Raw genomic sequence first — 16,079 nt, 5'->3', positions numbered from 1 at the left:
AGGATATATTCAACAATCTAAGTGTCGTAGTGGTACTAGCCAGTACAACTATATACACAGGCCAATACGAACAAATGCCAGCTATAAACAACCAGTACTAGTGTGCACTGAGCAAATATCAGCTATGCTCAAAGCATGTACCACAGTAAAGTGTGATAATATGTGCACACTATCATGGTCCACCATTCTGCAATTTGCTGTTTACATATCTCCTCTGGTAATCTGCGAGATCATTATGGACAGGGAGCAATTATACTCACCCTGAAATCTTTTGTTGCATGGATTCTTGGTGCGAAGAAGGCCCCAATAAATATTTTTTGAGTTAAGTTAAAGAAAATCTATATTAAGGGAAATGCCTCAAAAATCCATTAAATAAATCACTTCCTATTCCTTCATAGCTTTAACCACTGGAGGTTCATGAACAATGAATTCACTTCACTCCTCCTGTTGGAACATTTCTGCTGAACTTTTGAACAAATCTTGGAATAAAGAGTTTGCTTATCAAACCCTCAGCATTGTGGACACAGCTATCCTCCCTTCCATGATTGGGATGATCTGCTCAATGGGGCTGATTGGCAACATCCTCATTGTAGTCACTATAACAAGGTAAGGCTTCTTCTTTTCCACATTTAGGGAAATTCCGTACTCCCTAAGTGAATCCTTTCCCTCCTATAGGACTTTTTCTTAATGAAATCAGTTTGGGAAAATATTTGTTTAAGATAATTAAAGAAGATTCCACATATATTTTCATTATGTATTAAGTAACATCTGAGTTGTAGATCTCGAAAAGACCTAAGCCAAAGCTTACTGCTGGGTTAGTGAATTTTCAGAGCAGAAATTCTCAATCTGAGCTACATATTAAAATCACCTGGGGAGCTTTTTAAACTCCTAAAACACAGTTTCACCCCAGACCAATGAATTCAGAATCTCGGGAGGTGGTGCCCAGGCAAAGATTGAAACTGCAATGCAACCATTTAATTTTCCAGCAACAAGAAGCTGCCTTGTGAAAGAGACTCTTTTTCACTCACTTGGGCAAGAGAGAAATTCTACCTGATCATCCAAAGATTCAGGCAGTCATAGATGGTGGATTGTCCCCCTCTACATAGACCACTCCTGAGAAGGCCAAACTAAGAGACATAGCGACACCGGGAAGCAAGCAATGAACTTACTTCTGACTTGGCCAAAGGAAGACTAGAAACACATATGAAACATATATACAAAATAATAATAATAATAAAAAGCTTTAAAAAAGATGGAGCCTCCAGAATAGGATGTTCTATGTTTTTCTTTTTTTAAATAAAGAAATGATTTGTGTATGAAGGGGATGACTATAAAGAAATGAGACCAGATCATTACTAGTCTTTAAATGCTTTAAATTCATAGCAGGTCAAAAGGAAGCCAGGTTAGAAAGTGTAGGAGTAAAATGAGACCAATTATAATATTTTCCTCTTTTATTCTTCGGAGAGAGACTATTACTCGGCTGTTTTCCACAGCCACAGTGGGCCCTAAGAAAGTACCTCAATAAAAGAGATGACATTTTTCTCTGTTGTTCCCCACCCCTACTTCCTGAACACATCTTTCTCCTGTTTACTGACAGACTGCTTCAAGAGAACAGAGACTAAGGGGTGCCCTGTCTCTCAATAAATAAAAGTGCCTGTTCTATCATTCCCTGCCCTCAACTCCCTGTCATCGACTAATTCACACTGAATCATGAATTACTAAAACTCCTTACTTTTTAACCCTCTCAATGGTGTCTACCTTTTATACAGAGATTACAACAGGGACCGTGAATTAACCTGAAGGAACACTAATGGTCTAATGATGGAATACATTTGCTGAAAGGAAGAGAAAATGCTTAGAATAAGGCCTCTTCCTTTTCCCCACCCAGCTTCCATCATAACTAGTGGCTCCTTTTCATCCAGCCCTCTATCGTTCCCAGAGTGTCAGCCATATGTAAGCTCTTGTTGGGACTGACTCATAACTTTCTGCACATACATCCTACATTTTGGATGCTGCAGAACCTCACAGCCACATTTGTTCAGTTGAATTGGAAAGTTGGTGGGAGACCATCATTACTATGGTCCAAAACACCAAGACAACTCTGGAATCTAAAGAGGTTGATCGTCTTGCCCAAGGACACAATAAATGAGGGCATACAAATAAAAATAGAATCCCACTTAGGTTCTCTTTCCACTACATTACACTATGGATAATGTAGATAGAGCAGGGTTGGTAAATATGCCACTCTATTCTAAACTCTCCCAACCTTGGCAGTCATCTCTAATCACACAGGTCTGTCCTGTGGTAGGAGCCTATGTGAGGATTCAGAAGTCTTCTCAGCACAGCGTTTCACTAAATCACTACTAATTCATGGAGTTTGGCTCACAATAGAAATTTATTGCAACTAGAGCTAAATGCCAAAGAAAGGCTGGTGAGGCAACTCAGATATAAAGGCAGGAAGGTACTACCACATCCAACTACCATTCTCACCCCAACACCACTACCTCTTTCGAAGGCCTGAGCTGCATAGAAAAGAGGAAGTGGTTTTACAGATCCCAGCAGTCTGGGCTGCCTGGTGGGACCTATGGCCACAGTGGGATCTGGGACCATGAAGTGGGAGCTGCAAGAGGAAGGTGAAGCCATGGAAGTAGACCCAGCCACTCCCAGAGATGCCAACGACAGAGAAAGGAAGGAAATACCCTGGCCTCTCCTCTCTTCCTACCCTCCAATTTCCCTCTGATAGTGCTTCTTATTGGCCAAAACTAACCAATAGCCAGTTGGCAAGGAGACGTAGGAACAAAGCTGGGGAAGTGTGGGAAATGAATTTGAGAAAAAGTTGATTAGCAAAGCAGCCTTCTACATGTGTGATGTTATATGTTTTATTAGTTTCATTTAATCCATAGTATATATTGTTTCTGATGCAAAAAGTAAACATGTTTTTAAAAGAAAAATTTTTAAACATTAAAATATATGAAAGATAAAGTCAAAATCAGTTATACTACTATTACCAAATAGATAATCACTGTGATCACTTGACATCTTATTAAACAAATTTTTAAATAAATTTGGGGTCATACTATGTACGTGGTTGGGACCTTTTTTACTTAATAGGTATTTTTCCCATTTGATTATATATGCTTACAAACTAAGATTTGTAACAACTACATCATTTATTGTATAGCATTATGGGATACTATCATTTATTTCATCATTCTTCAAATTAATGAACATTAGCTAGGACCATGTTAACAATATGAAAAACATGTTAGCCAAAATGATTAGTACTCTACATGTTTAATTTCAAATGTTTGAGTCACGAGAGACAGAAATCTAATAAAATCTGGTAATAGGACACCTGAAAATAAATTGGGCCTAAAAAAAAAATGCAAGTTATTTATATTTTCTATGCTGTCATTTTCAGTAAAGAAAGCAATAATAAATATGTGTTATTTTATTGCCCTCATATTTTATGCCCAGATAAATATATCATTTGTTTCAGAATTCTCTTTATCTGTTCAGAATACCATTTAGAAACACTTTTATTTAATTCCTTTTAATTGCCAGTTAATGGCCTGCTCTGTCCTCATCGATGGAATTACCATACTATATTATCGATAAATGACAGCGTCTGTCTAGAGAACAAGGGCCACAGATCTAACTGCTGTGATTAGGACCTAAGCAGCCACTTACACTTTATATCCTAATTCAAATGGAAAAAGCATGTACTTAGAGTCTAAGATTTGTAAGATTTTTGTTGTGTTTTTGCTTTTGTTTTGGTTTGTAGGGTTTTTGCTTGTTTTTTGTTTTGTCTTGTTTTTGAATGTGGAACTCTTTCTATCTGACATCTGGTATCTGTTCTCCCCTTCTCCCTCTGCATCTTCTACATTCAGTGGCCTGGAAAGACCAAGAATGAGAGACCAAGGACAGACAAGATCCTTTTCTCAAGTCTCTTCCCCTTGGTCTTTCTGACAGGAGCCAACAACCTCCTGGGTCAAAGAACCAGCCTGCTTTCTAGTGGTGTCAGCAGTGCTCAGAGCGCGATTGCTGAATAAAGACTCAGTAGTAGTAACTTCTCCACTCAGTGAGTGTTGCCAGGTGCTGGGTAAAATATCCTCACTCAGACTGATGTCTCACATGAGGATTTGGTGGCTCACGATTCAAAGCCAATAGAATTTGCAACTCATGAATAATAAAGACACACGCTAGCTTCCAAGCCATAGAGTAATAGCTCCGAATCTGGAGTCAACTAGCAACTGTGGCATAATCTTAGGGCTAATTCTTATGTGCTATTTAAATTTTAATTTGTCCTCAGTTCAGATGCCACTTCTGCCAAGAAATCTGCTTTAATTGTCCCCAAAGGAGAGGGCGAAGCTCCCTTTTGTGTATTCCTTGCTCTTGCTTTAGCTCTCTCTCATCACCTTGTAATGTGATCATTTGTCTAGACTACAAGCTCCTCTATGTTACAGTTTATAGATTATTTAGTTTTGCAGCCCCACGGCATAATATCATACCCGATATATAATTAGTGCTCAATGAAATGTTGGTTAAATTAATGAAAGCATCTCCCAGGTAAAAATAATGCCTGTTTATTATTGAATGTCCCATCTCCTTGAAGATAGGAACCAACTGATTTTAAAACTGAAATTTCTGCCCTCAGAAAATACTTTTGCCTACAGCGGAGAGTGCCACATCTAGGTAGCATTGAATTTACTCCCCCGGCAAGAGACATGAGCTCATTCTCTACCAGTTCACTCATTTCAGATATCTTCACACTGTCTGAATTCCAAAGTATTAATAGGCTCTGCCATTGGATTAGATTTTATTGAAATTTTTTAAAGTAGTGGTTGAAATTTTTTTAAACAATGGTCTCAGGATTTGAACTTATACTTCAGTGGGAAAAACACTTTGCATAATACAAAACCATTTATTTTCCCTGTTCAGCTGTTTTTGTTTGTTTGTTGTTTGTCTGTTTGTTTTGTGCTAGGGATACACAAAGATTAAGCCTTTATTCTGAGTGAGTTTAGAGTTAGTATAATCTGTTGCTATGTAGAAAATACTCCAAAATTCGTGGCTTAAAACAATAAACATTGATTATCACATGCAGTTTTGAGGATCAAGAACCCAAGCAGTGGCTTAGCTGGGTGGTTCTGACTAAGAGTCTCTCACAAAGTTGCAGGCAAAGGGTCCTCAAAGGCAGCAGTCTAGGACTGGAGCACTGACTTCCAAGGTAGCTCACTCACACATCCGGCAAGATGTCTTTGGTTGATGGCAGGGGGCCTCAGTTCCTCTCCACATGTACCTCTCCAGACAGTTACTTGAGTATTCTTACAAGATGGCAGCTGGCTTCCCCAGAGAAAGTGACCCAAGAGAGAGCAAGGAGAAAACCCCACAATGCTTTTATGTCTTAACTGTGAATCTCACACACCGTCATTTGCACCACATCCTACTTGTTAAAAGTGAGTTACTAAGTTCAGTTCACAACCAAGGAGAAGAGATTAGGCTCCATATTTTGAAAGTAGTATCAAAGAATGTGTGGACATTTTTTTAAACGACTTCAGTTAGTTATCATATATTTAGTTCAAAATGTTTATAAATACACAAAACTAGACATTTATGAAGGTTTTCCTTTAATTTTTTTCCTTTTTTTCTTATTTAACCCTTACAGTAGCACCATGAGGTAGGAACTGTAATTCTGGTTTTACAAGGTTTTCCTTTAACTTTTAAAATCCATTTGGCAATTGAAAAGTTGTAACAGGTGGCATAAATTGAAGAAGGTGCATGCTTTCAATGACAGCCTTCGGTTCCTCTCCATTTCTTTCAGGTCTAGGAATAAAACTATTCCTGACATTTATATCTGCAACCTGGCTGTAGCTGATCTGGTCCACATCATCGGAATGCCTTTTCTTATTCACCAGTGGGCAAGGGGAGGAGAGTGGGTTTTTGGGGGGCTTCTCTGCACCATCATTACATCTCTGGATACCTGCAACCAGTTTGCCTGCAGTGCCATCATGACTGTAATGAGTGTGGACAGGTAAGTGAAGAGATTTTGAAATATCTTGGCATAATTTAGAGTCATCTGTGCTTCCTCAAGTTCATCCTGGTTTAAGCAACATAAGTGCTGGTTCGTAACAGCACAGCTCCTCTTCCTTGCTTATTTCACCGTAGGATTGATTACTTAAGAAACTTCACACCAACTTTCACAGAAATCTATTTTTAAATAGAAAGCTTAAAAAAATCTAGAGTCCCATTTTTTTTTCTAATTATTTTTGACCTCTGTTTTATTTACAATTCACTGCAAGATAAAAAGATCTCAAAATCATGAAATGGTGAAGCCCGGAATGAATGTCCCCTCTGCTATCGCTCTTGCAACAAAAAAGCTGAGGCCCCAGGAAGTGAAGGGATTTGCTGAAGGCACATAGAGTCAGAGGCAGAGCTGAGAACTGAAGTAGGTCTCCTTACTTTCTGTCCAGAGTTACTTCTGGCATGTTCATGTCTCACATATTCTTGCTATCACCTAGCAGCTTGAAGTAATCAGCAGAGCAGAAATATACTGTGAAGAGATGTCCCAGTGCGAAGAAAACCAACTTTTACTCCTTTTACACTTATTATTATGACTGGTTAATGCAAATGCTGCTATTTTGCATGATTAGAAATTGATTTGACTGCAACCTGGAATGTGCCATAGCCATATTTATTCACCATATACACTGATGTTATTTGAGCAGATGGTGGTGATGGTGCATACTTATGGAGCCAGTGAGTGGTGGAGCCCAGGCTGTCTCTAGAGATGGCAGGTAGCTTTTAACTACCCCACCATCTAGCCTCTTTAGGAAGCATGCAAGGTAAGATGTGCCCTGCCTCATCCAGACATGAGAACTTCCACACCAGGTCCTAGCAGCATTCCCCAAACAAAAAGAAGCCGTAAAGACAACAGTAATATACAAAACAGGATTGTCTCAGAGCACAACCCACTGAAAATCTCCAACTACCTTCTTCCCATTCCAGTCCCAACCCCAAACCAGCACACATGATTCCCCTTGTTCTGATTTACTTTTTCTCTCGCCCTCGCATCAAATATATTACTATATTACGTAATTTAATTTACTTTGCATCTGAATGTATGTGTGCATTGTTTATTGTTTAGCTACCCCTCAAATGTAAAGTCCATACAGTCAGGGTCTTTGATCACGAATACATCCCAAGTGTCTGTGGAACAGTGCCTGACACATGGATGTTCAAAACATATCGATGAATGAATAACTGTCAATCTTGAGCGCTGTGTTAAATTCCCTGGCTCCACCCAGAAGTTTTTCTGAGCTCTGCCTCTTTTATCCTTCTAAGTAGACCTTTGAGGTAGAAAAATTATAAACAGTTCTTCAGATGGATAAACAAAGGAATAACAAGGTTCATATAAATCATTCACTGGATTGTTATTTAGACATGAAAATCAATGGAAATATTTAATGCATATTTTATATTCTGCTGCTTTTCTGCAAAAGAATTCTCCAAATATAGAGTGTGCCTCTCAATTTATAACGTCACATTTTTTAATCAATGTACTGTGTAGGCCTGGTTAGTTCAGCTGATGCCAGACAATGCTGACAATGTCTTGAGTAAAGTCTGGTGAGCTTGTCAGGGTTCACGCATTAGGGGAAGGGCCCAGCACAGGACAGACCCTTGCAGAAAAGCAACCTAAAGTACAGGCCTTACCCATCATAACACTGTTTCTGGAGATAATAAAACCTGCTTCATACCCTGTCTGCTGAACGCAGGAAAGTATTGACTTTTCCTTTAAAAAGAGGAAGTTGTACCTCTTCTGTAAATCTCTTATAAATTAAGCGAATGGACACTGTCTGCCGTGGAACAGGCCAATTATATGTATTTCCTAATGTTCATGGGTTTTTCTTCTATGAGTATGTGTGTGAGTGTGCATGTGTGTCATATTCCTGAATAGCACGTTTTTGGGTTTTCTAAATCTGATGAACACAGTACGCTGAAATTTTACTTTAGAATTAAAATATTCAGACCCTCATCCCTCTTCCCACCTCACTCTAGAGCAGCAGTCCTCAACCTTTTTAGCACCAGGGACCGGTGCTCCTGCGAGAATCTAACGAATCTAACGGCTGATGATCTGAGGTGGAGCTGAGGCAGTGATGCTAGTGCTGGGGAGCGGCTACAAATACAGATGAAGCTGTGCTCCCCTGCTGCTCATCTCCTGCTGTGCGGCCCTGTTCTTAATAGTACCAGTCCTCGGGCCTGGGGCTTGGGGACCTCTGCTCTAGAGAATTATGTAGCCAGAGACAAAAGAAGATTCTGTAAAACTGAATCTTCCTCCTCTGCATTTCTTACATTTTTAATTGTACTGAAATCATAAAAATTCAATGAATTTTGCAGTTTTATAAAACAGAAATAGAGTTTTATTTGTAAGGCCATAACCAAATGTCAGTGCCATCAGTATGCTTTATTGTTTATACATTTAAGTCGTTTTAATTGAGCATTTAAGAGATCATAAGTTTTAAATTTCTCACAACTTTTTCATTTTTTTTCTCTAATTAGTAATAACTACCAGTGTGTGGAATGTTTAATAGTGATTCCTACCTCCAAAAGCAATTTGAAAATTGCAAACATCCAAAACATTAAAAATAGTTGCCTCCAGTCAAAAGCTACCTAGACTTTCATAGGTGGCTACTTTTGTAAATAAGTTCTCTAGAACTTAAAAGTCAGTAAGTAGAAGCAAAATCCCCTGTTCATTCATTCATTCCACAAATATTTATTGAGCATGGACCATATGCTCGGGACTCTGCCAGCACAGGAAATACAGCAGCATTAAACCAATAGTCAAGGCTCCTGCTTTCATGTAGCTTCCATTCCAGAGGTGTAAAAAGACATCCATTGACGGGTCGCATGGGGAACATAGTGACAGTGACACACTAGGAAGGAAATGTAGTTTCCCTACGATCTGTACTTACAGTCATGGATCCTCCTGAAGAGTGACTGGTGTGAGTGATGGTCGGGAGGCTTCTCTGAGACACAGACCATTAAATGGGAACTCGAAGCAAGAGCAGGAGGAAACAGGCAGATCCTGCCAGGCAGGTAGGAAGCCAGGGAAAGATGGTGCAAGCTTCAGCCTGAGTAGCAGGCAAGGCCAGGTGGAGAAAAACCTTGCAGGTCATGGTAAGAATTCTGAATTTTATCTATAAGGCAATGGAAAGCCATTAAGAGTTTTCAACTGGGCAGGGGAGAGGGAATGATGCCAGGGTGGGAATATAATCAGGGAAGATTCCCTAATTGATTAATGCCATGGCGCCGTCGTTCTCTAATTCCAGGCAGTATGATGGCTGGCTGCTGTGCAATCACTACCTCGCCCCCTTCCCCACCAGGGACAGGGCCTTCTCTCTTTAGCCGGAGGTGATGCTGGTACAATATGCAGAAGGAGGAGCAGCTGGGGAACCCTGGGCCACTAGCCTCTCCCTGCATGCCAAGGGGTTCCTTAACTGAATGCAAAACATCCTGCTTCTTGTATGAAATTGAAATAGCAAGGGGATAGGGAATTTTCCATTTTTATAAATCTTCATCAAGTAGTTCTACAACAATTTGCAGGAAATTAAATGACCATTGAAACATTTTTTGCATTTATTTAATATCTACAAGCACTGCCTTTCACCACTCCAACCTCCAGCAAAATGTGCTATCTCAAATACCCTCCCTTTGGGGTCTGGGCTCTCCTTTTCATCCTTTAGCTTTTATTTGGCTCTGAAAAATTCTTCTTGGATTCGCTGGAAAACCAGATATATTTGATATGTCAGAATTTCAAGTTTTAAGTAATGATTAGCCTTTTATTTCTGGATCAAAAATAGAAGAAAAAAGAAAAAGAAAACCCCTTATCCATGATATTAACCCGTTTTCCCCTCCACCTCCAGCTCAAGTTCCCTGAGGAATTTGCATTGTCTATACTAGTCACATTTGTTTATCTTCACTGTGATTTCTGTGAACTGCACCTTCAAGAGACTGGGAACCCTACTGTAAAACCATCTGAGCAAATGCCTGTCCCATGGACCTGAACCTCATTCTGCTGGGGGTCCTACCAGCGAGCATGCTTTCTTCCTTCCTGACTCTACATCAGCGAATCCTATGGGCACAGGGCCCCGCTCCTGGAGGAAATCCCTGTTCAGAGACAGTTTTCCAGAGCTTTGTGTACAAGAGAGAGCCTTTGTAAAGAGAAAGTTTCCAGGACAGAATTTTACCATCATCAGTGTGTTCATGGAAGTGATAGCTATTTCAGTGAGTGGTTTATTCAGACTTTCAGGGTCAAGAGTTGTTTTCTCTATAGGTACCAACCAGCTCTTAAAAAATATCTTTCCTTTACCCTGATAGAGGTGTGCTTCAGGAAGGATAATAATACTAATAATTTACTCTTGTCATGAACCTTTCATCCTTGGAGCTTAGTGCTTTTATTGATTGTTCCCAAACCCTCTTAACTGGCTTTGCAGGTACTTGGCTCTCGTCCAACCATTTCGACTTACAAGTTGGAGAACGAAGGACAAGACCATTCGCATCAATTTGGGCCTCTGGGCCACTTCCTTTATTCTGGCATTGCCTGTCTGGGTCTATTCGAAAGTTATCAAATTTAAAGACGGCGTGGAGAGTTGTGCTTTTGATTTAACATCCCCTGACGATGTACTCTGGTAGGTTGTTAAAACTTAAGAAAAATAGAGTTGAATTAAGTTATGAAGTGTTTCATCCTCCTTGTCAACACACGCGCTGCCGCACAGTATCCTTGGGGATCCTCTGCCAGCCAATCTCCCCGCTTAGTTTTCTGCTTTCTAGTCAAGTTGATAGTATGATTTTTAAAAGAGGGTAACCTTTAGAAAAAGATTTGAGTTTAATCATGGCACCTCAGTGGGCAAAAATATATTTAAACATGAATTTTAAAGAGTCTCGCCACCAGACACAGCAGAAACTCAGCAATCAAGGGAGGGACAGAATTTCCACAAGGGCCTCAGGGTTACCGAGATGTGAACGTTATCAAGATGCAACTGGAATTTGATTGACTTGTGTTCCCCAAAAAGATATATTCAAGTCCTAACTCTCAATACCTGTGAATGTGACCTTATTTAGAAATAGGGTCTTCGCTGATATAACCAAGTTTAGATGAAGCCATACTGGATTAGGGTGGGCCCCATATCCAGTGTTTGGTGTCCTGAGAGGGAGAAGGAGGTTCGAAGAGACATACAGAGAGGAAAATGCCTGGGAAGGCGGAGACGGAGATTAGAATAATGTGTTTACAAGCCAAAGAACACCTACAGAAGTGAGGAGAATGGCATGGAACAGATTTTCCCTCAGAGCCTGCAAAAGGAGCCAACCTTGCTGACATCTTGATTTTAGACTCCGGCCTCAAAACGGTGAAACAATAAATCTCTGTTGCTTTAAGCCATCCACTTTACAGTAAGTCATTACAGCAGCTCTGGGTAACTAATACAGCAACCAACATAGGCATTTCTTACATTTTAATTTGAAAAGAAAAATTAAATCAAAATTTTCCCATTTGAAATTTTGAACATAGCGTCAGAGTCTATGACTAAAATTTTTTGACTGTCTACTAAGGGCCAGGCACTGTGCTAGGTGCTTTTTATATATATTCATACACCACCTCAAGTCAATCTAACAGATTCCTTTTTCCCACTCACTATTTGTCAAATAGATGAGTCATTTCTGCATCATGTAAACACAGGCCAAGAAGGATGGAGGTCGAAGCCTTACAAGGTTGCAAGTCCAGTAACATCAATCCCCTGAAAAGTTCAACATAGATAGGACTGATTACTTATTTGTTATTTCTCCCATCAGCATTGGCTGCACTAACAGTCAAAAACCATCAACTAATCTAAAGATGAAATGATAATTAATCACTGGCACTGATGAGTTAATATGGACCACAACCTATCTAAAAGAAGAGAGCACATAAGGCTCGCTAAAACGTTATAGGATTTTGGCCTGTATCAAAGAAACAAAGATTAACTATTTTGTACCATCAGCTGCTCCTGCTATTTTTGGTTGATTATCATAAAGGATATTCTGAGGTTTCAGCTTCTGTTATTTCTCCTAAAATTAAAGCCTTATGGTTAACTGAACTTCAGGTGCTCACCCTCTGCCACCCCGTCCACATCCACCCAATCTGGGCTGTCTTCTTTCACCAATGCCAAGGTTCTGCCAGAAAGGAAGACACCTGACCTCTGTGCAGAAATGGAGCTGGCTCACTTGAGAACTCTCTTTGGCAGAGCTCTAGGGAAAAGACTGCCTGATTTTACAACATGCCCTTTAAGAGGCCCATCTCGAGCCTCGGTTACAAGCAAGAGCTGTGCAGCTCCACTGTCTGTCTGGGTTCAAATCCCACCTGTGCCACTTACTAGCTGGGTAACCTTTGGCAAGCCACTTAACCCCTCTGTGTCTTAGTTTGTCTTCTAACATGAGAATACTAATGGCATGTAGCTCATGGGGTCACACATATTCAGTGGGTTAAAATATGTAAAGCACTCAGATCAGTGCCTACTCTATAATAAATGCTACCTACTATTGTCCATTGTTGTTAATAATACTAAAGATAATGATAATAATAAGTATCCTTACCTGCTCCGTACTCAGTAGCACTGAGCTTGGCTGAAGAATGGGTATGCATCATTGTCGGTGAACAATGAGAAGCAACCAGACTTCTCTACAGGAACGCACTCAAAAACCCTTAACTTGTCCTGAAAATCCTTTAACCTGGGCCCTGAAAAATCAGAGTCATAAACTGTAAAAGCCAGTTCCTAGCATTGTGAATTAACAGTCATGTCTTCTCTATCTCTCGTTTTACAGGTACACACTTTATTTGACCATAACAACTTTTTTTTTCCCTTTGCCCTTGATTTTGGCATGCTATATTTTAATTTTATGCTATACTTGGGAGATGTATCAACAGAATAAGGATGCCAGATGGTAAGTGTTTGCCCTATTTTAATTATTTATTGAAAGAACAATTCAGAGATCCTAAGACATCCACAACAGAAATTTAAACAACAATCACTTGAAACACACCACACTTTAGACATATGGGAATTAATGTCTGTATGAGGCATTTTCTGAAAATAAGACATATTCTGGAGCAGCTATTTGAGGACCTCTCAGTGATATATGTTGAAACTGAGTCTACAGTTTCATAAAAATGTAAACAGAACTCAAGATTCTATTTAAAGAATAATTTCATATTTACATTAACAATGTACTTTAACTGTTTTATTTGTACATTTTGCAGAGTTGTGTATATACTTAAATGTCCTAGATGTTGTGTATAACCTTTTATTTTTGTTTTAATTTTTCAATTTAGAGAAGAATGATCTTATTAATATTTGAATACATAGGACAAGATTAATTAGAACTAAATAAAACCAAAGACAACTTGGGAAGGATCTTTAAAGACAGTTGTCTCTAAAACTGCACAAATAAATCTAAATTATTTTCTGCTTGAAACTGTACATACCAAGTTGTTTAAATGTGTAACTCAGAGTGATTTTATAACATGTTGGTTTTTTAAAAAAAGCTTTATTAAAATTTGTCTTTAGAATAGATTATTGTATTTGTTTTGGAAAGACAAGATTTCTGGGTTTCCCACACATACCATGTGTAACACTCTGAAGGTAAAAGAAAAAAAAAAGAAACAAAAAGAATAGGTGAAAAAAATTAACATTATTACTCAGAATTCTTGGAAAACCCTGGTACCAAAAGTTTAGGTGGTCCATTGATATTTTTTCCCCACTTAGAATTTCTTGATATTCTTTGGAGATATTGTGTTGTTAAAGGGTGGTCTATTTAAAAATGGGAAATGGAAGCAGGCACAGTTATGGGAAAAAAAATAGCTTCTAAATGTATCACAGGGAGCTCAATCGGTGAGAAGGTTGAAACGAAATCACATGGAATATTAAGACACCGACAGCTGGAAAGCATGTGTGAGCCCTTTTAAAACGGTTCTCCAAATCAGATCACTTTGCTCCCAATGCATTTCTCAAAATGCTAAGGGTAATCATAAAACGAAGCTCATACTTTCCAGTTATGCCTCAAATGCGTGAAATTAAAGGAATAATGGTACCTCCTTTGATAACTGCAGAGGAATCATCTTAGAATGATTTTTAGCTGCCATGCTTTTTTTCATATTGTTCCTCAGGGTTATTCATCAGCTTCATCCATGTCCCAGGGAAATTTCTATTAAATGTCTAACTATGACATAACATGATAAAAGTTTGGAATTTTAAAATATTTTTTATTTTAGAATAATTTTAAATTTACAGGAAATTTGCACAGATAGCACAAACATATACTTCTCACCCAGTTTCCCCATTAGCATCTATTACCATCAAGGATTTATCAAGGCAAAGAAAATGGCATTGGTACGTTACTGTTGACTAAACTTTACCCTTTATTGGATTTCACCAGTTTTTCCATTAATGTTCTATTTCTGTTCCGGGATTCAATCCAGAGTACCATGTTACACTTAGTTGTCATGTCCCTCCAGTCTCCTCTGGTCTCTACAGTTTCTCACCCTTTCCTGTTTACGTGAACTTATTAGTCCTGAGAAGTACTAGTTAGGAGGTATCCTGTAGAATGTCCCCCAATCTAGGCTTATCGGATATTGTGTCATGATTAGACTGTAGTTATGTGTTTTTGAAAAAAAAGTTCTCATTAAAACCTATCGGGGTGGGGGCGGGGCACAGGATAACCACATGACATCTCTGTTGATATTAACCATGATTCCTGGATTAAGGCAATGTTTGCCAGATTTCTCCACTATAAAGTTACTATTTATCCCTTTCTCTATTCTTTGGAAGCAAGTCATTAAGTATAGCCCACCCTCAAGAGGGAAGAGGGAGGGTGGGAATTAAGCTCCCATTCCTGAAAAAGAGAATATCTTTATATATTTTTTGGAATTCTGTAAAGAAGATTCATCCCCTCTCTTGTTTTATTCAGCCATTTATTTATATCAGTAGAAACATATATTTATTTGATACTATGAATTTGAATACTACATTATTTAACACTACATTACTTATTTCTCAAATAAGTTATTTGTTTCTCAAAATGTTCCAGCTTTGGAAATTTTGGAAAAATTTTAACAGGAATGAAAAAGAATCTCTTCAAAATGTTCTAAATAAGTGGGGAAAAAATGAGCTTTATATTGCACTGCATAGCTCTTATGAACTATCCAAAAAGTTCTAGGAAATCATCGCCCTATAGTTTCTAAGGTCGTTTATGTTCCATCCTAATGTTTCCTTTATAGCTACAACCCCAGTGTTCCCAGGCAGAGAGTGATGAAGCTGACAAAGATGGTGCTGGTGCTGGTGGCAGTGTTTATCCTAAGTGCTGCCCCCTATCACGTGATACAACTGGTGAACTTGCAGATGGAGCAGCCCACTCTGGCTTTCTATGTGAGCTATTACCTCTCTATCTGTCTCAGCTATGCCAGCAGCAGCATTAACCCTTTTCTCTACATCCTGCTAAGTGGAAATTTCCGGAAACGCCTGCCTCAAATGCAAAGGAGATCGACTGAGAGGGAAATCCACAATATAGAAAACACCTTGAAATCGAGCTTTTAGGAGAGTACATGATTCACCAACCATCTATGTTGTTGGTATTATTAGAAAAGGCAGGGAAAACAGTGGGCTTGTGTCTATTCTTCTAGTGTACTTGTGACTCTTAGTAGCATGGAACAGAAGTGTAACCACTCACATGCAGTGAGTATAATATACTAACCTTAATGAGACATAAAATATTTATCTGTATGGGGAGTAGGGAATGCGATAGTCTAATATACCCAAGCTCGACGGTTGCAGATGTTATTTCAGCATATTATAAACTAGTGACCAATAAAAATGGCCGTTTATAACCTTCGACTGAAAACTCAGCAAGAAATCTAATGGAGCCATGTATACTTTGGTCTTACTTGTAATGGTACTATTGAGGTTCCTAGGAGGAGACTACCTTACAACAAGGACCTAAATTTAGTCATTTTTTTATCTACAAAAATGTCAATTTCATATGTCCAATCTAATGCC

The 16,079-nt window shown here is 38.9% G+C and overlaps 1 protein-coding gene across 1 annotated transcript; it reads left to right on the top strand.

Moving 5' to 3' along the window:
* Nucleotides 1–391: 391 nt before the first annotated feature.
* Nucleotides 392–15,777, top strand: MCHR2 (melanin concentrating hormone receptor 2). The gene is made up of 5 exons (XM_016152007.2): nt 392–606; nt 5,822–6,031; nt 10,491–10,685; nt 12,853–12,972; nt 15,305–15,777. Exons 1-5 carry the CDS (start codon nt 425–427, stop codon nt 15,618–15,620), a joined length of 1,023 nt encoding a protein of 340 aa, XP_016007493.2. The 5' UTR covers nt 392–424; the 3' UTR covers nt 15,621–15,777.
* The last annotated feature ends 302 nt before the right edge of the window (nt 15,778–16,079 follow it).

Source organism: Rousettus aegyptiacus, unplaced genomic scaffold (assembly GCF_014176215.1).
Source record: "Rousettus aegyptiacus isolate mRouAeg1 unplaced genomic scaffold, mRouAeg1.p scaffold_m13_p_1, whole genome shotgun sequence".
Taxonomy (NCBI): Eukaryota; Metazoa; Chordata; class Mammalia; order Chiroptera; family Pteropodidae; genus Rousettus; species Rousettus aegyptiacus.
Note: the sequence above shows the minus strand (reverse complement) of the source record. Positions and strands in the feature narration are given on the sequence as shown.

Bases quoted from the DNA above. Each gene is read 5' to 3' on its own strand.
- MCHR2 (XM_016152007.2), top strand. From the start codon at position 425: ATGAATTCACTTCACTCCTCCTGTTGGAACATTTCTGCTGAACTTTTG. The intron at 10,686-12,852 runs GTAGGTTGTTAA...CTCGTTTTACAG, and splicing joins TCCCCTGACGATGTACTCTG to GTACACACTTTATTTGACCA. The intron at 12,973-15,304 runs GTAAGTGTTTGC...TTTCCTTTATAG, and splicing joins CAGAATAAGGATGCCAGATG to CTACAACCCCAGTGTTCCCA.